Source organism: Chrysemys picta, chromosome 14 (assembly GCF_011386835.1).
Source record: "Chrysemys picta bellii isolate R12L10 chromosome 14, ASM1138683v2, whole genome shotgun sequence".
In the NCBI taxonomy this organism is placed as follows: Eukaryota; Metazoa; Chordata; order Testudines; family Emydidae; genus Chrysemys; species Chrysemys picta.
The window spans coordinates 22,247,037-22,274,063 of record NC_088804.1 but is presented as its reverse complement, the minus strand read 5'-3'; the positions used below and the strand labels follow the sequence as shown (position 1 = coordinate 22,274,063).

General features: G+C 41.2%; 1 protein-coding gene across 2 annotated transcripts in view; it reads right to left on the bottom strand.

Annotated features, from left to right (window-relative positions):
• Positions 1-14,090: 14,090 nt before the first annotated feature.
• Positions 14,091-27,027, bottom strand: part of VSTM2B (V-set and transmembrane domain containing 2B) — a 34,573-nt gene continuing 21,636 nt past the window's right edge. For both annotated transcript variants that reach the window (XM_005289858.4, XM_005289857.4), the window contains exon 6: positions 14,091-14,800. In XM_005289858.4, the coding sequence (XP_005289915.1) occupies positions 14,712-14,800 (89 nt within the window). In that variant the 3' untranslated portion in view covers positions 14,091-14,711. The remainder of the gene's footprint in view (positions 14,801-27,027) is intronic.

Below are 27,027 nucleotides of genomic sequence, written 5' to 3'. Positions count from 1 at the left end.
AGCCTCTCTTTAGGCCCTCAAGCTCCATGGCATTTGAATTATGCACTTCATTACACCCCAATTAGGTAGAGCTGCACAGTGAAAATGATTATCAGTGGGATTCATTTATGAAAACGCCACATTATTATATATGGTTCAGTGCATATGAAAATATAAATATTTGTAACGTTTTTATTATTGAAGTGTCTGTTTCAGAGCAGCTGAGATGTTCAGACTCCTCAAGCCTGCCAAGTTTCAATCTCAATTTTTCAGATATCTCCTTGACCTTTCAGATACTGGTCTTTGGCATTATTGTTCAAATTAAAAGAAATGGATTGTATTTAATCACATACCTAATTTCAAGTGCAGAATCATATATATTATTGGTCTCTTCCAATTTATAAAAACACCAGCTAGCAAATTTTACACCGTATTTAGGTAAACACCATCCTGAAGCTTTCAAACTCCCCTTTCCATACATTTATTGGACTTTCAGTTATAGGCAACAAATCAGACTAATGTTTTCCTCCAATCCTTTATATACCAGCAGCAATAGATGAACACTGAATCAAGTGAAATACGCAGTGTTAAACACATGGTGTTTTCATGGGAAATGAACATGAGCAGTGCTTTTTCTGGCACTGCTCTCCTAGAAAAGGCGGCAGTGGCAAGGTTTAAATTACCACTGGGTAATGATCCTAACCTTGGTTGACTTTTTCCATGTACGTTTATGACCATGTTGACAGATACTTTCCTGTGACTAGGAAAACTCTAGATATTCTCTTCACAGATGCTTTGCTTTATGAAATAGAGTAGTCTGGCTATAACACAAGATGTCCTACCAAAATAGGTCTCATAATAAAACCATTAATTTCTTGCATGCATGAAATCACAGATAAATTTTAGTTCCCCACTCTTGTATTTTGTAACAACTTGGAATTTTTTTCATTTATGCAGTCATACATTTGTTTGTTGTTATAATGTGGTAATAAATGCAGACTTTGACACATTCTCATCATGCATTTTTATATTACTGTTTGAGCCTGATTTTGACAGGTGTTGAGCACACAAAATTCCAGAAGCAAAAAGATGGCTCATTGTTCTCTGATTCCATGCATTTCTGAGAAATATAACTAGGCAAAACCAATGAAACTGAAAAACTCAGTTTTGGTTTATGCACCAACGTATACCAGATTTTATTTTTCTGTCTTGTGTACCCCTACCCATTACCCTGTAGATTGCAGTACTGTGTATTATTATTAATTATTACTATAAACCATTTAAGAGATTCTACTGTACAAGGAGTTTTGGCATTGACTTCAATGGCACTGGAATCTGGCTCAGAATGAAATTGTTTGTTCAACCAGCAGCTTAACTGAGAGTCACTATAACTAGAGTTGCAATTAGCACCTTGTAGTCCATTTAACCAACTGAAGACTTTCATTCCACTACTATTAAATTTAAGTTGTATCCAAGTCACTATAAATGGATTACACTGTATGCAGCATTATTTGTAGTATCAAATTATTAATTTTTTACTATATTATATTGAACTAGCATAAATGCATTGCAGATGTGAAATTTGGTAAAGATTGTAGAGTATTTGATGTTTCCTTAATCAAATTATACATTTTCATTGTCTTATTTGATTTTGTTGTCTTTAACTTGCATTGCACATTTTCTTGAGAGCTGCAGTTCCAAGCTAGTGGACCACCAGACATAGCTCACTCTGGATCATCACTCAGTACAGTTATTCCTCTGCCTGACTCAGATTTAGACATGCACACTATGTCACAATCCTTCTCCAGTGATTTATCAGCATTCCCAAGTGAACACAACTCCCACGTGCACACACTGTTTGGCTCATTCACAGCATGACACATTGACTATATATTTCTAGCTTTCCAAACCTTGGAGCAATATATGTTGATGTGCAATAAAATGACAGTTTGGAATGTTTCAGTTTACAGCCTATTATGGATAAAGTCCTAATACTTGTCAGAGATACAGTGTAACTGGAAAGCAGTATTTTAAGTTGTGAACAACTTATGGAACTCTTCAGAAACACTGAAAGATGCAGCTTTTCTTTGAATTCCCTAGATCCAGTCCAGCTGGCCTTGCTCAGGCAAAGCTCTCATTAAAGTCATTGAGAGTTTTACATGAGCAAAGATTGCAAGATTGGGTTCTGTAGAGGGTCAGGGCCGGTGCAACCCATTAGGCGACCTAGGCGGTCGTCTAAGGCGCTACAATTTGGGGGGCGGCGACCACGGTGGCATTTTGGCGGCGGGACCTTCCGCCGCCTAGGGCGGCAGAAAAGCTGGTGGCACTCCTGTATAGGGTATGCTGTAGAATACTACTGTTTTCCTGTTCAATTTCATAAACTCATCTCTGTGGTGATTTCACACTCTTACCACTGACTCTAATTTACCCTGCAGCTGTGCACACACAATTAAGGAAGGTTCCAACTTGTCTCCTTCCGGCCTGTCACCCTCAGTGCAACTGCATATACTTCAGTGTGTTTAAGCGCCTTTCATAAGGCTGATCTGTAAGGCTGAGGCTGTGAATCCCTTGCAGTGGTGAGCAGTTACTTACAGGACTAACCTATGAGTGACTAATTATCTGGCCCTTCATGTGGCTTTAATTTTAGTGCCACGGTATCAGAGAAAGCAGAGAAGAAGAAAATAAACCCCATTCCCTGGAGGCCGCAATAGGATTGCTCCTCACAGAGTTTTTTTTCCCTAATGCTTCATCCAGTCTATTGTAGCCTTAAATATCTTGGGTGATAGGGCTTCCACCAATTGCCTTGGAAGGCTATTCCACACTTTAATGTGGTATCCCCATGAGGATCTGTTCCCTGATAGCTTAAATTTACTTTTTTCATAATTTTATCCACTTACACTTTATTCTACACCCTGAGTCAAAAATCATCACTTTTGGGCTTCGTTTGGACTTTCAGCACAGCCCTGAAAAAAGGGTGGTGCATAAGCTACATCACCCCAGAAGCCAGCCCAGGAATCTCCATGACACACCCATGAGTCACAAAGCTCACCCTTGCTCCCTCTTTGCTTAGGGCAATGGTAATTTGCTGTAGTCTACACCAGTATAAATTATACACGCCCAGTGATGACAAGTGAGCAAGGGGTTAAGCTGGTTCCCCACTGCTCCCCACCCAAGGAAAGAGTAAGCATGCACATAGCTCTGCTTACACCTGTACACCTGGAGGGGGGCGGGAGGGATTCATATTCCCTCTCTTACTTTGTTGTGTTGGCACACAATCCAAATAATAATCTAGCCCAGGGAATTTCCATCATGTTGCGTGCCTCCCCTTAGCCTTTAGCCAAGATATTCATACGTGGTGCATCGTTTACCTGAGGGGGAGGTCAAAGGGAGTAAATTTCAGAGTAACAAAACAATTACAGATAGTACAACCAAATGGAAGTACAAATTACCTTTCTGTAGAGCAGATGACACATATTTAAAGATGAAAAAACGGCTTGGTTAATGACACACTGACAGATATCCATCACTCAGAGCAATTCTGACAACCCAGGAAGTACTGAAATGGAACTATCCAGTGCAAACCAAAAGTGAATGAATACCTTACATAAATTAAGAAATTCAAAATGCAACTCTACATCCAGCACTTTATACACACTGTGTAAATACAAGTTCTCTGTGGCTTATAATATTCTCTTTGAATAAGAACATAAAAGATATTGCGTGTATGGAACTCAGAATTAGGATTTTGCCAAAGCAGCTGTGGATTTAGTTGAGAGATCCAACATCAGCAGTCAGCTCCAGACACAATGCATATGGCCCCTGAAGACCCAGAAGTGGAAATTAGTGACCCGACTCCCACTGACTGACTGTCAGAACTACTATAACCCTTATGAAATTTAATAAGAAGTAAACTTTGTTTTTTAAAAACCATCATTTATAATTTCATTGGAAATGACATGGATTCAAAGGCCAGAAAGGAGCATGTTCTGTGGTCATCTAGTCTTACTTCTTGTATAACCCAGGCCTTAAAATTTCACCAGTGATTCCTGCATCAAGCCCATTCACATGAAGTTAAACTAAAGCATCTTCCTTTAGAAAGACCTGGCTATAAAACTGAAGACAATAGTTAACAAAAACCACCCTCTATACATTATTATACATTTTGAGTAATTTCCATATAATCCTATTAGTTTCACCCCTATTGTAGAGGATTTTTCCATTAGAGATGTAGGAAAATAATGTAAGGGAGACACATCTACAACATTACACAGAGATCCATTAATTAATCTGCTGCACGTTCCTTTTCAATTTTATTCTTAATTTTCATTTGGGGGTTTAGAACTCTCATGAATTGCTATAATGAAAGGGCTGGATGTCACTGGGGTTATGATACAAGCTCCCTGCCATTAAAGAACAGATTAAATGTGCTCTTTTAAAGCATTTTTTTTTAATATTGTATGTTTGATTCTCTATGGTTCAGACTTGATAGAAAGGTACAATTTTTTTCAGCTTTACTTATTTTAAAATTGGTCTCAGTGATCTCAAAGTGTCAGTGGTGGCCCTTCAAACTATGTCACCTATAAACCAAATGGGACTCAACATCACAAGCACAGCCTCTGTTCACAGCACCATCCCTGATCCTGTCCCTCTGTGAGACTGGTGTCAGAGGGCCATGGCAAAATGCAAATTTCTTAAATGCCTCCTTCACTTCCTACTTGGCTTAGCAGGTGATGTCACGTGAAGCTGCAGAGAGCCTCATGGTTGAGGGAGAAGTCAGGGGATAGCAACATGAATACCAATTTGGTCATTGAGTTCATTCCAGGTGTAGTCTATTTCAAGAAGAGAAGGGAGTTGAACTAGAACCTCAACAACCTACCTTCCATAGGAGACCCTTAAACCCATAGCCAACTCTGTAAAGTGTATTAGTAAGCATCATATCAAGAATAAACCATTTTAATCAAATAGAAATTCCTTTGTTGGCCTGTTCCAATGTTGCACCCATGAGAACAATACTAGCAAAGAGAACAAAGATTGACTCAGCAGAGAGAGTAGACCATCTTCTCACCTCTGGATCAGATGTGCAGCACACTGATGGGTCGGTGTGGGGAAGCTGGTGCCATTGCAGTAGTATGGTTAAATTGAGAAGACTTTGGATTGGAGGGCTGTCACTTCACAAATAAATCATCAAAAGTTTTCGACCAGAAGTGTTTTGAATATTACTTTGCTCTAGATGCAAGTACAATTCTGCTTTTATGATTATTCACAAAGACAATGGTCAACTCTATCTAAATAATTAACATTTTTTTTTGGTTTGGTTTCTTTTTGCTCGTTATTACATGCACTTTTTTTTTGTTTGTTTCCAAAACTTCTACTTCTTCAGATCCAAAAGAACACTAATTGGAAAAGGATGCTCTTATACTGTCCCGTACATGAAGTGTTGAAAACTTGAGCAGGATTTTGCTCTCATTTCGGACTCCTATTGCGCCCTGTCAATAACTGCAGGATTTTGTTAGGCTTATTCACTTTCAATACAATGGAGCAAGATCAGAATTTGCAACACTAAACATACCGCATAATTTGTGGTTTCTGTTCTAAAAGAAATGTCAGAATGTGCTCTTCTCTTATATTATATGCGAACCCAGATACTATGACATTAGTTTTTATTGGATTACTTCAGAAGACTGAATGGTTCAGTACTTGTGACGCTGCCCTCCAGTGACTGACCCAAAAAAAGGATAAGAGACTTACTACTGCTACCACCACCAAGTATGGGAGATCTCTAACACTGTAGCCCAAGTTGTAAAGCTTTGTATTTTTGGAGTCCAAGGTCCTTGTTCCACCTCAATATCACATGTGTATGGTTTAGCTGACAACCAGTGTGTCTGCATATGGATTCATTGCAACTTCGTGCTGTCTGAACTAAACCTGGACTTATTACATCTCAGTAGACTGCTCAAAAGCTGCTTGCCTGCTGTTTCCTTTTCTCAGGGTGCCCAGGAATGGGAGTCACCTTGTTGCCCCCCGATTCAGCGAGCGAGCGAGATTTGTTTGTGCTTAACTGGATGTCAGCTCCCTGACACACCAGTCTATTAGCCATCCATACAATCTCCACAGGGCTCTGCCAGCCATACAATCTCCACAGGGCTCTGCCAGCCTTTACTTTGCCTTGCAAACAATAGGTGTGCTCCAAGCTCTGAGCCCCTCTGAAAGCGTCCCCCTGGAGTATCCAGCCCATCACTGAATCCTCACAGAAATTACTAGGTTTGTTGTTCCCGAGGGAACAATATACACACAACTTGACTGGTACAACTCAGGATCAGGTCCTTTATAACAATCACCGCACTGAGGTACAGTTATAGTGAAAGCTATCATGAAGTTTATTATCAAAGATAAAGTTTTAACAGAAACAGAAATGATTGCTTTCATAGGCTAAAATCCTTGTCTAAAGTAGTTTTTCCACTAAAGCAACCACCATCCAACATGGCTGGGATCCAATTTTCATGAATGCAAAAAGCACTGTCCTTTTTTGCTTCCTCAGGGAAAGATCAAATGGTGTCCTTTTTGCCACCTGTTGTTTAGTCTCCGGTATCTTCCCATCTCCCTGTTTATTCCATGTGCAGATTTGGCTTTCATTGTGTTGGCTTACAATGCTTAAATTACATAGCCAACAGAGACAGATGAATCAACAATCTGTTAGTGAACTCTGACTTGGACACAGATTTCAGCACCTATACACAATTCTTGAAATGTCATCTGTACATACATCTCCCATCAATTATGAGGCTCAATATGACATAAGCTTTTTTTAGATACCTTACATGATATTCTTTATGGATAAATACTATACAAACACTGTGCTGGGTGTAGTGACTTTGTCAGGAGTTGCTGACACAGAGTAGAGAACTCTTTGTCAGCTGGCACCAATGGGCCTCTGTGTCACACGTACATCAGTATCAGCCCCATTCATGTCATCAGGACAAGTCACACTCATAAAGCAAGCAGGATATGGCCCTACCTAATCGATGATTAACCTCTTGAATTAATCGAGTTCAGTGATATACAGTACTAGGAGCTTACTAGAAAAAAAACATCGTCCTTTCTCTGATAAAATTGAATGTCACCCCATCTAAATGCTCTTTATCTCAATTTGAATTAATTTGCATTCATTTGGTATATCAGTGCTCTCCCAGGATTTGTAATGCTAACCATGTAATGCTGTTAAATGCTTTTATCCTGATGTGCAGAAACCTGGGTCTCAGAGGCAGTTGGTATAGTCCAAGGATAATAAATCAATCAAATTATGGACCAAAACTTGCAGTCCTCATTCAGGCAAAACTCACCCTGAAGGAGCAGGCCCTGTATTACTTTGCACTGATAAGGAGAACATTCTATTTAAAACCAATAAGTTACAAATTAATATTCTCAGAAAAGCACCCCTCCAATCTGTCTTTGCTAAAAGCATTAAGACTAACATTTTTGATCAACGTTCTGTCCTTTTTTATTAAATAGAAGAGTACTGAGGGAGTTTGAATAATAACTGCCCAAAGATTCGGGATGATGAATAATGAACTTTAGCCAGCCTCTGGCTAAGCACAAAATGTATTGTTTAGTAAAAGATGCTATGGAAGCAGCACTTACGTTACCAACTTGTTTTTGACATACAAGTTCTCCACAATGTAGCAGTTTATTTATTTTCTAAATTTCCACTAAAATAAATCTCACAACCTGATTTCATGTTAGAAATGAAAAATGAAGATGTTCTCAAATGTCCTTTTTACATTTTAAACCTGTTATCCTTCCTTATTGAGTGGAATCCTGGCTCTACTGAAGTCCACGAGTTTTTTGCCATTGACGTCAATAGAGGGAGGATTTCATCCACTGCCTTCTTTGGTAGTTTTGCTGGATGTAGGCTTGGAAGACATTAAAAAAAATGTAAGTGCATCAAATAGATACTCTGTAACACTATACTAACAGCTTGTAGGCTATATTTCTTTGATCTTTAAAGATTACATATGTAGGGGTCTACCAAATTCATGGCTGTGAAAATCACCTCATGGACTGTGAAATCTGATCTCCTTCATAAAATATGGTTTCCCTGTGAAATCTGGTCTCCGGCTGCGCAGCTCTGAAGACAAAGTGGACAGCGGCAGCTGCTGGCTGGGAGCCCAGCTCTGACGGCAGCACCACCACCAGCAGAAGCGGAGAAGTAAGGGTGGCAATACCACAACCCCTTAATAGGCTTGCGACCCCTTTTTGAGAAATGCTGCGGAGAAACCACACATTTTTTGCGTGTTGGTCACGGCATAAATACCAAATTTTGCAGATGTGTAACATGATTTAAATAGATCCCTACACATATGTATTGTAAAAGCTAAATTTGTCCTGTGCATTTTGAGTACACACACGGCCAGATTTGATCTGTAACACTGATGTAAATCTGGAGTTAACTCTGTTGATGTCAGTGGATTGCCACTAGTGTAAGTGCAGCTAGACTGACGATGCAGCGTAGAGCCATTATGATGAAAAGTGCAAAGTTCCATTAATTTTTCAGTGAAACTGTGTACTGGGTTATTAGCCTTGGTACATAAAAATCATTGCTTACTCTTAGCTCGCAGTGGTACTGCAGTAGCCCAGGAGTTATGTGTACTGTCCCATGATATTAGAAGTAATGTACAAAAAACGCCCACAGCACTTGGATTTGATGTATCATGTCAAAGATTCAATTAACCTAGTTTGGGGTTCTGAAGGTCCTTTTGACTTATTATGGTAGGCAATTGGAAGAAACAAAACCCTCTGAAAGCTGTATAGTGCACAGGACCTATTCCTAATGGACACTGACAGCACACACCATCAGGATGACTGAATCTTATGAAAGAGCAAAATTTGCTGCAAGGCGTTGGCCATTAAAACTAAAGCAGAAACTGTGGAGGTATGTTGCCCTTTGTGAATATGATCAGGAGAAGCGAAGCCATTTCCCTTTTCAGGGAAGTAGCGCTCTCAAAGGAAAGATGTTTTAGTAAAAATCCCCAACACATTCAGAAGCAATAAAGCTGTAAACCCTCCTCCCAACGTACATACATTTTAAGTTTGTCAGGTATTAGTGCCATTTTCCTTCTGAATATTTATCATTACATTTAGTTTTAAGACTACAACTGTATTATAAGCAGTGCTGCCTCCATGTTTTGCAGCCAACGCTTCCCTGTACTACTCTCAAAATATTGGGCCAACTCCAAGTTGCTTCTTCTATGTATGTGTATTTGGGAAAAGGGTTGGCCAAGTGAGATAAAACTGCTGCACTTTTCTCTAGGAGTAAGGTGACCATACGTTCCATTTTGGCCGGGGCAGGCTCTTTTTTAAGCTCTGTCCTGGCTGTCCTGACTTTTATTTGGCAAAACTATGCATTTGTCCCATTTGCTCTTGCCAACAGAGGAACATGTAGGGAGGGGGCTGGGTGAGCAGCAATGCCAGCCCTGCATGGGAGGGAGGGCTCGGGCTAGTCAGGTCAGAATACAAGTACTGAAGATGCTGTGGTAGAGTACAGTCACATCTCATAGAATGGAAAAAGTCCTGAATTTGGTCCAATAGATTTAACTGTATTTAAGATTCATACTTTTCTAATAAAACTTTTTCACCCAATCCTCTGGTTACTGTTTCACTTTTCAAACTCTTCTTATTTCCTACATTAGTCTAATTTAATTCTCATCTCAGTAATGATAAAGAGGTGATTAAAGTCGGAAACATTAAAAATCTTGGTAATTTCATTTTTTTCCAGTACACAAAGCTTTTAATTGATGTCAAAGTCCTCTGCAGGTACACGTTCTGTGACCAAAATATAAAGTCAAGGGCAATTGTTATGAGATGTATTGCATTCCTATCTCCTGCAAATCATGTTATATGATCAGATACTACGGTGATGAGTGTAGTCTAAGAATTGGACTAGAACATTCCACCACTTTATGCTTCAACTATTTACCCTTTTCTTGTCCCCTTCTTCTACTTCCTCCAGTGAGAAGTTTTTTGCCATTCTCACCAGAATATTGTTGAGCTCATCTAAGGAACTCAGTTAAAATTCAGAGGTGGGCAAACTACAGCCTGCGGGCCACATCTGGCCCATGGGACGGTCCTGCCTGGCCATTGAGCTTCTGGCCGGGGAGGCTAGCCCCCGGCTCCTCCCCTGCAGCCTCAGCTCACCATGCTGCCAGTGCTCTGGGCGGCAGGGCTATGAGCGCTGCCGGGTGTAGTGTATTAAATTGCTCCCCGTAGGAATGTGCTGTTTACGGAGCACCAGGACTGGCAGCTGTAAGTAGTACACCGTAAGTAGCACATTCCTACGAGGAACAATTTAATACACTACACCCGGGTAGGGAAGACTGTACCTCCCCAAACTGCCTGGCCCCCGCGCCCTATCAGCCCCCTCTCACTTCCTGCCCCCTGACTGCCCCCCTCAGAATCCCCGACCCATCCAACCCCCCCGCTCCTTGTCCCGTCTGCCCCCTCCCGAGACCTCCCGCCTCTAACTGCCCCCCCCAGGACCCCATCCAACCCTCCCTGCTCCTGTCCCCTGACTGCCCTGACCCCTATCCACCCCCCCACCCCCAACAAGCCCCCCGGGACTCTGCCTATCCAATCCCCCCGTTCCCTGTCCCCTGACCGCCCCTGGGACCCTCTGCCCTTATCCAACCCCCCTGCTCCCCACCCTCTTACCATGCTGCTCAGAGCACCAGGACTGGCAGCCGTAAGTAGTACACCGTAAGTAGCACATTCCTACAGGGAGCAACTTAATACACTACACCCACCCTCCATATAGTTTCAGAACCCCGATGTGGCCCTCAGGCCAAAAAGTTTGCCCACCCTGATTACCAAAGCTCTTGTTAACATTAGCATGCCCACAAAGTACTTTGCAATGGAATAACTGTCCATGAACAATTTTCTGGTCATGAATTAAATGCTAGTATTAATTTAGGCAGCATCTAGCATTCACCTCTTTTCTTTTCACCCTTCCTTTTCTTCCCCACTGTAAAGGAGAATCCCACTCACCTTCACTTTCTGAAAGCAGGAGTATCCCTTTTCCACCATCTTAGAACAGTGATGATGTATAGGATGTTCCAGGCTCCAGAACCTCAGAGTGACTGTTTCCACCACATGCTCTTCCAAAGTTCTGCTTTTTGTATAGCTGTATCTACTGCATACCCATGAAAGACTGAATGGATTTAAGGGAATTAGTACTGTGATATGGACTCACCAGCCTGAGTTTAGCACAACGTGGTAGTGACTCAAAGTTACCACCACGTGGTGGTATATAGGAAATGAGCTGGTGTTTCAATCCAATGGCTAGTTGAGAAGTTTTCATCACAAATCCATCACTGTGATTGGCAATCTCATCAGAGAAGCCAGAGTCTTAATATGCAGGGAGACTGAACAACCCTCTTGCTCTCTGGTAGTCCCTCCAGAAGAGGATTCAGGTAGATAGTCTGAGGAAGCTTGCACAAATTACTGCCTTTGCTGTACCTGTTCTGTTGACAGAAGCTTGTTGTCTCCATCATGGTAAATATAGCACCTGTCGTGAGCACTAAATTCATTTATTTTTAAATATATAAACAAAAGCAAGCAATGAAACCATAGCCAGTCCCCATGAACTCTCAGAAGCACTCTGCCAGATTCTGCCAGGTAAGAGAGTGTGTGTTTATTTACCAGTTTAACACATTAGGAAGAGTCCTTTAAAAATTTGAATTTTAGCATACAACAAATATTTGAATTAGTATATTTGCTGTTGACCAGTGCAGAGTGGAGCACAAAATTGTTCCAAAGGAAGAGATTCTGGAAGAAGATTCATATCTAAGTGTTTAGGTATAGTAAATACTCCAATTTCCACTGTACTGTTAAAACACTAAAGCTGACTGAGCTAGAGTTATATAGAATCCTTCATTGTTTGAATCAGACATCAAGAGCTGCATCTCCAGTGCTGCATGTACATGATTGGCAGAGGACTGCATGGTCACTAAAGAACTTTAAAAACCTCATTTGTTTCCTACTAATCAAAACACCGAAAAAGTCAATTGCAAGGAACTGAACATCCTCAACACCTGCTGAAGTCAATGAACCTACCACCATTTTTGCCCGCTGCCACCTGGTTATTTCTTTTTTTGGATTCAGTCTTGTAGCTACAACCGTCTTCTCGTTGTAAGTGATATCCAGACATGGTGCAGCAGCAACCTTAACTGGACCTTAATGAAGTACTTTAAGTGAATATTGTACATCTGCTTCCTCAGGCAAATCTTTCTGGAAATAAAACACATCTGTAGGAAATATAGATCTTGAAATATCAACTCAGGGTGTTTCTTTTGCAAACAGAGGACACTCCAATAATATCCCTTTCTCAGAAAAATGAAACAGAAACAGATTTTGCTGTGTCACTAGCCAGCCCTTCTGGTCCCCTATATAACAATAATAGCTAACTCTTTAATCTGACATTAGCACAGTGCAGTATTGAATGAACTATTTAAAAAATCCTTCAGGTCAGATTCACTTTATCGCCAAAAAACAAGATTACATTTACAACTAGATTTATTATTGATCAATACGAATGAAATCTGAAACAGATTAATGTATCGACAAAATATGAGCCATGTGTACTGGCATTTAGCAGGCAACTCCTTATTTATGTTATGGGTTGGTTTTCTTTATATTGGTAAGATTGTTTTCCTCTTTTTAAAAATCAAACTCCATTTGAGCCTATTGAGATTCATCACATTAGGGCTTTAAGATAAATGAATACGTTGTTCAAATGTAAAAATATTAACCTCCTATTTTGTTTCTAAATATTTGCCCCAAAAATTCCATAACTGTAAGCATATTAAATATAAATTCCCTACTCTTTGACAGAAATTCAAACACATAAATGGAAATATTGCATAATGATGTAAACATAAACTATATCAGTTACAAACACCAGAGAATTAAGCAGTAACAGTTTAAAAAAACTGGATGATTTGCAATACATATTTAGGGGTGTTGTCTAAACCCCCAGTATAGCTGCATTGCTCCGATGTAAAGCAAAGCTTGCATAGGCAAACCTTATCCCAGTCTCAAACCAATCTCAGAGTTTGAAGTTGACCTCTCCCCCACATAACCATTTTTCATGAAGATGAAGTTTCAATAACCATTCCCTTTTTTTAAGAGATGACATTTTTGTTAATGAAAATTTTTTCAAACAATTTTTTGGTGAAAAAAAAAAGTTGTTTCAAAGAGTCCATTTGGATGGGGGGGCCCCGGCGGAACCTTTTCATTCAAAAAAAGTCAACCAGCTCTATTTGGTATTTGTCAACAGAAATCTAAGAGCCTGATCCAGAACCCATTGCAGTCAATGCATGTTGGTTCAGGCCCTACTTATATCACAGAATCATAGTACTGGAAGGGACCTTCAGAGGTCATCTAGTCCAGTCTCCTGCACTCCTGGCAGGACTAAGTACACCTCTACCTCGATATAACGCTGTCCTCGGGAGCCAAAAAATATCTTACCGCGTTATAAGTGAAACCGTGTTATATCGAACTTGCTTTGGTCTACCGGAGTGCGCAGCGGCCCTCCCACCCCACCCCGGAGCACTGCTTTGCCGCGTTATATCCGAATTCGTGTTATATCGGGTCACGTTATATCAGGGTAGAGGTGTATTATCTATGCCACACAATACATTATTCGTTTTTATTTTATTAATATTGCACATTAATTTTTTTTCATTCCATTGTTTTGCACCTACCTTCAACATTCCAAATTGTTTAATGGTCCTTCTGACTTTGCATAATGTAGCAACTTCCCCAAACTGAGGGTATCAGCAAAGTGAAATAAATCTCTGCTTTGTGACCAGAAACTAACACACCTGGCACTAGATTCCTTTTTGATATAGATTTAATATACAGTTATATGTTGCCCCATCATTCCTTTGCCCTGCTTGTTGTGAACAGGCAGGAGATAGCAAGATTCTTGGATGTTCTGAGCGCTTCATAAAGTAGGCAAATAGCCATGAATTGTGACTGAAGGAGGAACACACAATCCATGTACCAATTCAGTGCTGTCTATGTATAACGGCATTAAAACTCATACACAGCTGTAGAAACATTATTTCAAAATCTTTTTATTCAACTGTTATTCAGCAATATACAATACAGTTTATAAACAAATGTCTTACCTTGCTTCCAATCTTTATTTAAAAATAAATATTATTGATAGTGAATATTAATTATGGTAAGATGTGCCTTTTTTAATCAAAATGTCTCAAAAAGAAATAATTTACTTTAATTAAAAAACAGAAAAAGGAAATCCAAAAAACCTAAAACACAATAATCTACTAAAAATATTTCCCTTCTTTAGAAGGGCTTTGACTCAACATCTTTACATATTATCATAAAGATAACTGCTCAACAGTTCGTGCAAAATGAATAGTCAGAAGGAAGGTTTAGAAAAGAAAAAATATTACATTAAAATAGAGAAATCATAGGTGCCATGCACAGAGCATGGCTTTACACCATATAATCTGGAAACTAGATGCATTATTTTAGGTGGTTTATTTTGTGTAACGTCCCCAAAAATATGTTTCCCCCTCCCCATGTACAATTTGTCATGCTTCTTTCAGTCTCTCTCTGTCCATCTTTAAAACTACAGTTCTTATCAAGGGTTTGTTTTGTTTTTAAATAGGTTCCTTTTTGTTTGGTTTAGGAATATTGGATAAAATAGTCCATCAGTGGTTTACTAATAAGTGTACAAGCTTATGCAGTATTAACAGGAACATATATAGGAGTGGGTCTGTAGCATAAATAGGTCCTGTACCTAGGAAAAAAAAGACAAGAGGAGAGGGAGAGATTAATATTCTGTCTTTAAAAACGTGTTACATACATAGCTTTTTAATATAGAAAAATATAGGAGGATTTATTTTCATCATTTCAGTCAGAGGCCAGAAGCTTAATTTTAATAGTAAGATCACATACTAGAGCTATCCAGCTCAAATGCCTTTATTCCCCAAAGCCTACCTCTCACTTAGGTCATTTCATTATGCATTACTAATGGTATGGCCTAAACTTGGCATCTGGTATAGCAGCAATTGAGACTGCTATAAATATACCTTAATCCATTATACCATTTCCTGACAGATGACAGGTATCAACACCCATCACTTTAAAAGAAAATGACAAATGCTGTGGCTGTACTCTGCAACATTCCTTGATCAACAAGACGTGTACCACTTTTGTTTGGAATTGAGACAGCAAGACCTTGCGTTTTGTTTACCTTCTACCCATAAAGAGCAATATCTAGAAAAGTCAGATGTGGAAGAGACCTATTAAAGACATCTAGTCCAAACCCTGGGAAGGGCAAGATTGTTGTATTCACTATTGTCTCAAAGGCTTTATCCGGATTAGTTTTAAATGCCACAAGTGATGGGACTTTCATCCTGCCTCTTGGGACTTCTCCACAGTCTAGTAGATCTCATAGTTAAGAATAATTTTCTCACATACAAATAAAATTTCTTATATCTATTACTTTGTGCTACCTTAAATAATTCTTCTCTCTGTGATGTTTACAAGTACACCTCTACCTCGATATAACGTTGTCCTCGGGAGCCAAAAAATCTTACTGCGTTATAGGTGAAACCGCGTTATATCGAACTTGCTTTGATCCACCGGAGTGTGCAGCCCCACCGCCCTGGAGCACTGCTTTGCCGCGTTATATCCAAATTCATGTTATATCGGGTCACGTTATATCGAGGTAGCGGTGTACTCAAAAGGTGTAAACAGTTATGTTCCCAGGAAATTGTCCCTTAGCCAAGTATATTTAATTCTTTTAAATCATTCCTTGCAAGTCATTCTAATCTCTGACTCTTTTTTATTGCTCATCTCTAAATTCCCCCCCTTCCCCATTTGTCTTAATCATTCCAGTAACAAAGTGCCCAGAGCTCAAAACAGCAGGGATTCTCAGACTGGGGCCTGTGAACCACTTGCTGGTGGCCTGTGGAAAGCTGGCTGGCTGCATGGTGCTGGCTCCCCTCCTGGTTTCCATCTGCTCAATCACATTAAGATAGAGATAAAAATGCATTAAATATTTTCCTATATTACTTTTCCAGGTAAGACATTGCTTTAGATGCCACAAGGATGTTATACAAACTGCAAGTGATCTGTGATAGTGAATGGGAGGGGAGGTGTTCCTGCAATTAGCACCAAGGTTCTTGCACTAGAGAGAATCCATATAGAGGCAGATTCTGCTGCCCTTATGTGAAGTAGTGCCTCTCTCCACCAATGTTCTCATTGACGTGAGCAAGACTGAACCAGGCGCTATCACTGTAAGAGTATAAGAATCTGGTCCACAGAGAGGATAAAACCCTGGAATTAGTACACAAGGTGTTTTCTCACCAGAGTCACAAAGAGAGTACTGGAGCACTGAATTCAAGGTATTGTCAGCTAAGGTTGCCAACTTTCTGATTGCAGAAAACCGAACACCCTTGTCCCGCCCCCTGCCCCCGCTAACTCCCTCCCCACTCGCTCGTTATCACCGGGCTGGGACAGGGGATTGGAGTGAGGGAGGGTGTGGGCTCTGGGGTGGGATCAGGGATGAAGGGTTTGGAGTATAGGAGGGGGCTCTGGGCTGGGGCAGGAGTATGGGAGGGGGTATGGGCTCTGGCCTGGGGGTGCGGGCTCCGGGGTGGGGCCAGAAATGAGAGTTTCAGGGTGCGGGAGGAGACTCCGGGCTGGGACTGAGGGGTTTGGAGTGCAGAAGGGAGCTCAGGGATGGGACAGGGGGTTGGGGTGCAGGCTCTGGGAGGGAGTTTGGGTGTGGGAGAGGGCTCAAAGCTGGGGTGGGGATTGGCATGCAGGAAGGGGTTCAGGGTGTGGGCTCCGGCCGGCACTTACCTGAGATGGCTCCCGGAAGCAGCTGGCATGTCCCCCTGGCTCCTAGGCAGAGGGGTGGCCAGGGGGCTCTGCGCGCTGCCCCCGTCTACAGATGCTGCCCCTGCAGCTCCCATTGGCTGTGGTTCTTGGACAATGGAAGCTGCAGAGCTGGCGCTCAGGGCGTCACCGGTGCCGCGGATAGGGCAGTGCGTGGAGCCTCCCTGACCACCTCTGCACCTAGCAGCCGGAGGCACATGCCGGCCGCTTTTTGGAGCTGCGTGGAGCCGGCTGCTGTAGCCAACTGGACTTTTAGTGGCCCAGTCAGCTGTGCTGACTGGAGCCACCAGGGTCCCTTTTCGACCAGGCATTCTGGTCGAAAACCAGACACCTGGCAACCCTATTGTCAGCAGAGGCACCAAGGAGTATAACTGCCCTGCTACAGGTTGTTACGTTGTAGATCAAAACTGGGTCCTCCCTCTATTTTATCATATTCCCAACTCATATCTAGTTTGCTATCCACTATCACCTTTAGGCATTACTGCTTCTTAAGCACGTCCCTCTGCCTTAATAGCTACTGGATGCACTATTAAGTGCTGGAGCTTTTAATATAGGGAGTCTACAAGTTAAATGTTTAACTTTATAACAATGCAGAGAGGTTGCAAATGATTCTTCCCATAGCCAACCCCTTTCCATGAATCATAACAGTCAAAGAGTTTGCACAGAAATATTTCTAAAAATGTGATAAAATACTTGTTTATTTTCTATTCATTAGCTACCTGCATTAAAAAGAAAGAAGTTTACACTGTGCCACAAGACCCAATCCCCTCTAAGGGTAGTGTAGAGGTGCCCTGCTCCAGAAGAAGCGCCTGGACACACTGTGACTGGGGACCAATACCTACTAGAGCTGTGTGGGGACCACGGTTGTTTCTACACCCTTTACAGCTCAGTTCTTCTCGGAGAAGTGAATGTGAAAAATGGCACCTTCTTACTCAGCAGATCTGCTTCTTTTGTTTATTCACAATCCTATCTGCAGGGTGAGTTGTTACTGCTTCAGAGCCAACACAACCGAGACTATGTGAGCAGGATTTGTCTGCATCATCAATTGATTGGCAGTTAGTACACAATCAGTTACAGCTATGCAAGCCAACTGAAGGCAATGGACTTGGAGGCCATAACTGGAAGGCAATGGGGGTTGCATAAGTGTAGCTGAAGACGTAGTTTGCTTTGTGGAACCTTTATTACTGGAGATAATGCAAAAGACAGAAAGAGCCCAGCTTGACCCTCAGATCCCAGGTTGAGTTGGCAGGGTTGGCAGAAGGAACAGCTTTACACTTGTAAACCACCAAGCGTATTAGTTATGGAGTCATTGAGAGACAAACAGGGAACCACCCAGTGCTGTATTTACAGTCACTTTTCAGAGAGGAAGCATTTAAGTGGGACCTGTAGGCACTCAGTATCTCTGAAAAAAAATCAGTCTACTTTTAATTTAGGAGCCAAGCATTATATAACCTATTATGAAAATGTTAGTCTGGGTTTATTACACAGGTTTGCATGCATTGTGAGTCTCTCCATGTGCGTTCTGTGGTTCAGTCAAAGGGAATACTTGGAAATGCTCTTCTGTAAACATGGCACCACTGCTCAAATTAACTCATGGTCTACATTTGCCTCACCAGCAAAGATACATTACTATTCAATAGCAAAATATTCAATCACAAATCTGCCAGGATGTTATTAAGAACTAATTTTCACACCATCTAGTTTCCAGACTCCAATGAGTTTATGAGAAGCCACCTTGCATGAATGCTGCCTGCCTTCAGTTACTGGCATTTTAATTTAAGTCTTTCCATGTACATTTGTACATGGGACCATCAATTAAGTATTAGCTGAGCATGAAAAGGAATTTTTACAGAAAATCATTAACAAATGCAATTAACTAAGGCAGCAAAAGAAGCAATTCATAAAGTTGTTTTTAAAGGGCATTAGAGAGGTGTGCGAAAGGAGGGAAGACAGCAAGCATGGCATAGCTATATAAACTCAAGAGCTAAAAGGTACTTCCTGGTCATCTTCTGTCCTATAATTGTATGTTGCTGCGAGGGAGGTGGAAGGAACAAGTGGAAAAAAACAGCTCCCAAAGAGAAAGGGTCACACTTTGTGCATCTAAACCAACTAAACTTCATGAGGCAGCGAATGAGCCTAATATAGGAAACGCGTAACTCAGTTCTCCAAGGGTCAGCCTGTGACAGTCCTGTGGAAGCACAAAGGGCTAGGTAACGGTCCGGTGCAAGGAGCCTGGGCCTTTCTGTCCCTTTGGAGGGGCTGGGTACATCCCCAGTCCTTGCACTCAGAAAGCACAAAGACTCTGGCAAAATTTCCATTGACAAGACTGTAAGACTCCCCTAAAATAGGCAAGGAGGAAGTGGGATGATACCCACCCCCAAATCCTTGCACGAGCCAGTAGAGCTACCTCCATGCAGGGACAGTGCATAGTTCACACTTTTGAAGGATGTATCAGCAGACATACACCTTTTGTACTGCCTCAAGGAGCTCCTGGTGAGGCAGTGGGCCTCCTCATCCCCCAGTCATAATCCTGCCCCGAGTGGCTGGTCAATGAAGGCCTGTGAGAAGCCAGCCAGAGTAACAGTACCTGGGACAAATGGAACCTGTATACAGGAATGGCTTTGGACACCAGACAAGTCCCCATGGCAATCTCCAAAGGCTGCTCTGTCAGTTGAGACTGGGGTCACCTGGTGTAAGAGCCTCTCTTCTTCCCTCCCCCCTTTGGAGTGACCTTTCTCATGCTTGTTCTTTGCCCAAAGAAAAATAATTTTGGGGCGAGATGGAGAAGTCATTCAAGAACAGGGGCAAACGTAAGGAAATTTTCATATCAATATGTTTTCCAGATTCGTGTCTGTGCTTATATAACTCACAAATGTTCTGTTTAGGGAAGCCTGGGGCAGTTCTAGGGACAAGGATCTTTGGCATGTAGAAAGAACTATAGTTCAGAAATAACTACAGGGGAGAGTTCCCATTCCAGGCATTCTTTTCACGTCGGTATGTCTGGAGCTCTGTGCATTACACATAAACGGGGCTCTGTTTACTTCTACGTATGATCCTGTACACATACGGGAGCACTGAATTCAACAGAGGGACCAAGTACAGTTAAAACTCAGTCAAATAAATGCAGAATATCATACTGCAGTTGCTGGCATTAATACATTGTGCACATTAAAATAAAGGCACAGTGAGCCCAATCCTCTGGGGTGCTGAAGGGCTCCTATAACTTCCAAGTGTCTTTGAAACACACTGATCTAAATGGGAACTGAGGGTGTTCAGCACTTGGTGGTCTGGGTCCTAAGGGCCCAAGCCTGCACATTACACACATTCTAAACTCTCGTTTATAGCAACAGGAGATTTGAATGCCAGTGGTTATAGGATCAGCCCCATGTATAATGTGTTTACTGATATACATGATCAATAGCCGTTCTCCTAATTTTTCCTTAAAAAAAGAGTCGGTGCATAAATATGTATATGCTGATACAGAGTGATGTCTGAAAACATAAATGCATCAAGGTCAGAAAATGCAAAGTTAAATTGACCAGAGAAACTGTTAAGTCGATCACATCCTTTACTGCCACTCTATTTGCCATGTTTATGTTCTTATTGCTATCATACCAACAGATGTAACTAAATAGTTAAATGTTTGATGTTTTAAAAAATCTGTTTAATTATTTGTGTTTCAAAGAGAAAGTATAATACAGCAAATGTAACATGTAAAAACATGACCACTTCAACATCCCACTTTAAGCCTAATGTTTAATGATAAATAAAAATAAACAGTATCTCTACACTTATCATATGCGACTAAATCACTGGTACCAGGGGCTCCAGCTGACACCACCATTTCCAACCTGTCAGCAACCTCGTCTCATGCCTGGACCATTCTAACAGCGTTGGAGGGGCCAGCCCTTGAACTAGGGCATATAGGATTCATCATCTCCCACAGAAGTGCCACAGTTCCTGTATGTGGCCATCTGCAGTGAAGCCTAAGACTCTGCCTCTGAGGCAAGAGCTCTTGATGGCTATGTAAAGCTTGCCAGGGCACAGCCGGTCAGCCAGCTCCACACCTGCATAGCACTAAGGTGAGGATTTGGCCTGGTATATTTAGTATGTTATTAAAATCTAAGCTTGGGTAACGGAGCACTGCTGCTGCTGGCGGTGAATAAATAGGACTTTGATTTCTAGGGTTGCTACAGGTCATTTAAGGAAAAAGAAAAAGGAGAATTTTAATAAATGGGAAAATCCCCTTGAAACAGCAGCTAAGAATTGATCGTCTATAAATTTAGTCTTTTTAGGTATTCTGAGGTGGGGCCAACAGCACCTGGTTAGGATTTCTCTTCTTATGCCAAGCAACTATCATCTGTAACTATGTATAATAACGGTAAATTTACAAGATCTGCCGTGGCAAATTTTAAATTCTAAGTACTCCTAATCTGGTTTAAATCTCCATTTAAACCTCTGAATTAAAACCAATATTTAACACTTTATGTGCGAGTGAAGAACTTGAAATCTCCATGTTTTTACCCATATTCCCCTGTCTGATTTTTGCAGGAGAACTGTTCTTAACCCTTTTAAGATCTGAGCATGCTTATTTCACAATTAATTTTAGCAGTTAGAGTTAAAGAAACCTTTTTTTGGTTGCTTATTTTTGAAGAAAGGCAGATCTCTCGATTTAAACCCCAAGACCAATTTTTCCTTTCATACCAGTGTAAGCAAACCCACTGAAATCAATGAAGTTATATATGTAAAACTGTTCTGAAAGGAGATTCAGGTGGCATAACTTTGGAAGAAGCAAGACTGGGTCAAATGCACAATTTTCATTAGCTTGCCTCTTGTTCAGCTTGGCCAATCCTCCTTACTGCTTTTAACAATTATTACAGGCTACTTGAATTCAGGGAGCCATAGACTTACACTGATGCAACTGAAAACAGAGTAAGTATTTCCCTTGAAGTCAGTGGGATGACCCTTAATTTACTTCAGTAAGTGACTTAAGAAGCCCAGGTGTAATTGAGCAGTACCTGGACCCAGATTTTCAGGATTTTGTCATGAGAAAGAACGGTGGGATTGGATCCAGATTTAAAAGTAGCAAACTACTGTACTGAGGATCCCGACCAGGTATCTGTCTCTATGCAGTTACTTCTGTAGTGCAGACACTTTAAAAATAAAATGAAATTTCATCTTCCAATATATATTTGCTATTTTTATGTTCTTATTGCTATCATACAAAAATATGTAACTAAATATTTAAAAGTTTGATGTTTTAAAAATCTATTTAAATTACTTGTGGTTTAAAGAGAAAGCATAATATAGCAAATGTACATGTAAAACATGACATATTATGTACAACTACTGAGGTGTCATGAAATAATGTAAAAATAAAAAATATCAAACATTTTATTTAAATGAAATAGTTTAAAGAAATTTAAATTTCATTTTAAAACAAGCTTTCAAAACATTTTTTCTTCTTCAGAATTTCTGTTTTGCTGGAAATTTTGAAAATATTTCAATTTGGAAAGAAAACAAATTTCAAAATGTCAACATTTCCTGCAAAACAGAAATGTGAAATTTCAAAGAGCAGTACTAAGCAGTAATTACAGCAAAATTAAGAGTTGACATTGTGAGACGAAGACACACTTCGCACTTGGGTACGGAGGTACCTGAGATGAGCCAAGCAGAGTTTCTACTGGCCAAACACGAATGCCCATTTGAGAGAGCACCTGGAAGCAGAGCAAGGTGTGCAAAAAAAGCATAGTGATCGACAACTGGAGGAGGCTCTACAATTGAATGAAATCTCAGCCTGATGCTGGGAAAAGGTCAGAAGACACCTGTCCACTTTTAATGAAAGGAACTACAAGGTCACAGTAGGTCACTCCAATTTTTGTGTGTTGGACTATCTGGAGAACTGTGATCAGCATTTTGCAACATCTGGCATTCCTGACATGCTATGCTCAAATAGGCCACAGTACACTGCAGCAGGATTCAAATGATTCAGCACAAGATGTCTTCCCCTGGGTACCCACAGAGCAATGGGAAGGCAGAATGGGCAGTAAAGGCAGCAAAGAGACCAATGGTAAAAGCAAAACAGATCAGAAAGGGTCGTTACCTGGCAATATTGGGCCATCACAATGCATTGTCCCAGGGACTAGATAGTTGCCTAGCACAGGGACTGGTGGATCAGAAGACCAAGACTGGGCTTCCTGTGAGGGGCAGCCCAGCAGAGGATCAACTGCTGTTAAGAGAATGCCAAGCTAACCAGCAGCCTACTACAACAAAAGAGCCAAGGATCTGAGGCCATTACACACAGATAAGCAGGGCTGGGTCCAACCATGAAAGAGCCACACAAGGCAATGGCAAAAGATAACAGTGGGATATGCATCATATGAGGTAGCTACAGACTCAGTGCAGCAGTGGAGATCAAACCCAAGACAACTGTAGAGTAGCAGCAGACAGCTGGCATGCCCAGACAGGGCCAAGACCAAGAGGATTTATAACGAGCGTCAGCCATGAGCTGGCATGACAGAAATACAGGGGACCAACAGAATGAAAGCAGCAACAGGGTAGAAACAAGTCCCCCACCAACAGCGATAACAAAAACAAGACGACTGGTTCAAAGACAACTATACTGGAAGAACTATGAGGCCCCACAGCTGGTATCCCAGCTGGTTCAAGCCCCACAGCTGGTATCCCAGCTTTACTACTGCTTGGCAAGCACAACATTTTCAGTGTGGTGCAGAGGGATTTATCTACATCACTCATTAACTTAATGCAAAACTTCGAGCGAAACCCTAGTACACCACTAGATAAAAGCAGGTGCTCAGTTGTCACAAAATTATTCCCCACCTTTGGTAACATGAAGGTTCATTCATGCAAGGCTACTAAACTCTCTGCACTCCACTGGCTTAAAGTCCTGACTTCCAACTGGTTCTGCACAGTTGGACCCTGCACATCTTAGATAAACGCCACTGCGCAGCCAGAAGCAGAATTGGTGCCTAGATTTGGCGGATAGAATGCTGTCCTCCCACATGTTCTTAAATAACTGAATGGGATGAATCCATATCGAGCCACACGGGATGAAGCATGAAGAAGTGATGGGAATGAGTTTTCCACCCGCTGCACATTTCTGCTTTTAAATCTCCTTCCATGACTATGTTGTCTTGAGAAAGCTACTTCACATCAGACTGGATTTACATTCCTATACAGCTGTGAAAGAGGATGCAAGTGGTGGTCCATCTCTCTCCCTTCTTCTACCTATTACTGTGGTTTCCCAGGTCACCGACAGACCCTCTTATATGTCTGGGTGAAAGATATTCTTATTTCCTGTTTTTGTGGGTTCCTGAAAGAGTAAAAAGTCCCTCCCCCATGTCCCTCCCACCTGACCACACATCTATACATCAAACTCCTCAAAGAAATGGAAGTTTGTTTTATTTGCCAACAGACCTGGAAGATCTTGCATCATCATCTCAAGTCTCTTCAATCACACCCAGTTCCACCCCTCAACTTACTCCAAATCTATCTGCATCTCAACATAGCCTTATTGTACTTATTAATCATGTCCATCCTCTAGTTATAGTGGAAAAATACAAAATGTACAAAAACAGCCTAAGAAAAATTATTCTAGTGATATTTCCAGCCCAATTGCCCAGACCCAAAGATTCTGACAGTTCAGATAAGGCTTGAAATAGCATCTGGACTATTCAGTATTTATCTGAAAAAGCATTTTGAGGTTCACCCATCACAGTACTATGGTGCTGGGTTAGGGAAAAACATGGGGGGTGAGGTTGATTAGAGAGGATACAGAGGGTTTTGCAGAGATTGTGTATAGGGCTGCACAAGGTATATGCTCAACACTGGTGAAAAATCATATTTTTGTGAAAAAAAAATTAGATCTGTGAAGCAGTTGCCTTTTTATTTTGTTTGCTCCTTCAGCAGGTGGAAGATGTTGGTGTCTTAATGGATGCTCTGCTTTTATATGAAAAAAGGATAAGGCTACGTTTTAGTCACAGCTATTTTTAATAAGGCTGTCGATTAATTGCAGTTAACTCATGCAATTAACTCAAAAATTAATCACGATTAATCACACTGTAACAATAGAATATCAACTGAAATTTATTAAATATTTTGGATGCTTTTCTACATTTTCAAATATATTTCAAATTACAACACAGAATACAAAGTGTACAGTGCTCACTTTATATTATTTTTGATTACAAATATTTGCACTGTAAAAATGATAAACAAAAGAAATAGCATTTTTCAATTCACCTCATACAAGTACTATAGTGCAATCTCTTTACCATGAAAGTGCAACTTACAAATGTAGGATTTTTTTTGTTACATAACTGCACTCAAAAACAAAACAATGCAAAAACTTTAGAGCCTACAAGTCCACTCAGTCCTACTTCTTGTTCAGCCAATCGCTAAGAGAAATAAGTTTGTTTACATTTATGGGCGATAATGCTGCCCACTTCTTAATGACAATGTCACCTGAAAGTGAGAAGAGGCATTCACATGACACTGTTGTAGCTGGCATCACAAGGTATTGATGTGCCAGATGAGCTAAAGATTCATATGCCTCACATACTTCGGCCATCGTTCCAGAGAACATGCTTCCATGCTGATGATGCTTGTTAAAAAAAAAAAAAAAAAAAGCATTAATGAAATTTGTGACTGAACTCCTTGCGGGAGAATTGTATGTCTCCTGCTCAGTTTTACCCGCATTCTGCCATATATTTCATGTTATAGCCGTCTCGGATGATGACTTTTTAAGATCATTTTAAGAGCACTTTCACTGCAAATTTGACAAAATGAAAAGAAGATACCAATGTGAAATTTCTAAAGATAGCTACAGCGCTCTACCCAAGGTTTAAGAATCTGAAGTGCCTTCCAAAATCTGAGAGGGATGAGGTGGGCAACATGCTTTCAGAAGTCTTAAAAGAGCAACACTCTGATGTGGAAACTACAGAACCCAAACCATCAAAAAAGAAAATCAACCTCTGTTGGTGGCATCTGATTCATGATGATGAACATGAACATGCATTGGACTACACTGCTCTGGATAGTTATCAAGCAGAACCCGTCATCAGCATGGACGCATCTCCCCTGTAATGGTGGTTGAAGCATGAAGGAACATATGAATCTTTAGTGCATCTGGCATGTAAATATCTTGCAACACTAGCTACAAGAGTGCCATGCAAACGCCTGTTCTCACTTTCAGGTGACATTGTAAACAAGAAGCGGGCAGCATTATCTTCTGCAAATGTAAACAAACTTGTTTTTCTGAGCAATTGGCTGAACAAGAAGTAGGACTGATTAACTTGTAGGCTCTAAAGTTTTACACTGTTTTCTTTGTACATAGTTCTACATTTGTAAGTTCAACTTTCATGATAAAGAGATTGCACTACAGTACTTGTATTAGGTACATTGAAAAATACGATTTCTTTTGTTTTTTCCAGTTCAAATATTTGTAATAAAAAATAAAGTGAGCACTGTACACTTTGTATTCTGTGTTGTAATTGAAATCGATATATTTGAAAATCTAGAAAACATCCAAAAATATTTAAATAAATGGTATTCTATTATTGTTTAACGGTGCGATTAATCATGATTAATTTTTTTAACAGCCCTAACTTTTAGTAAAAGTCATGGACAGGTCACAGGCCGTAAACAAAAATTCAGGGCCGGTAACCAGTCCATGACTTTTACTAAAAATACCCACCATGACTAAAAATTGGGTGGTGGGGCCCGGGCGGGGGGTGTCCAGGAGCGCTGTGGGTGCTGCGAGAGGGGGTCAAGGTGACCTGGGAGACCCACTGGTACTGCGGATGGGGAGGGCTAGGCCGCAGCGTGGGTTCTGGGACCTCCCACTGGTGCTGGGGGAGGGAGGGTTGGTGGGGCTCCCTACCCAGCTCTGCGTCTCTGCAGCTCCTAGGTAGCAAAGGCAGGGGCTCCTCTGCTGCTCCTGCCACAAGCGCCGGCTGCCATAGCTCCCGTTGGCGGGAACTGCAGCCAATGGGAGCTGTGGAGGCGGGGCCTGTGGGCGCCGGCAGCACACGGCATGGAGACCCCCCCCAGCCCATCCGCCACCTAGAAGCTGCAGGGGGACCCCTAACTCCAGGTAAG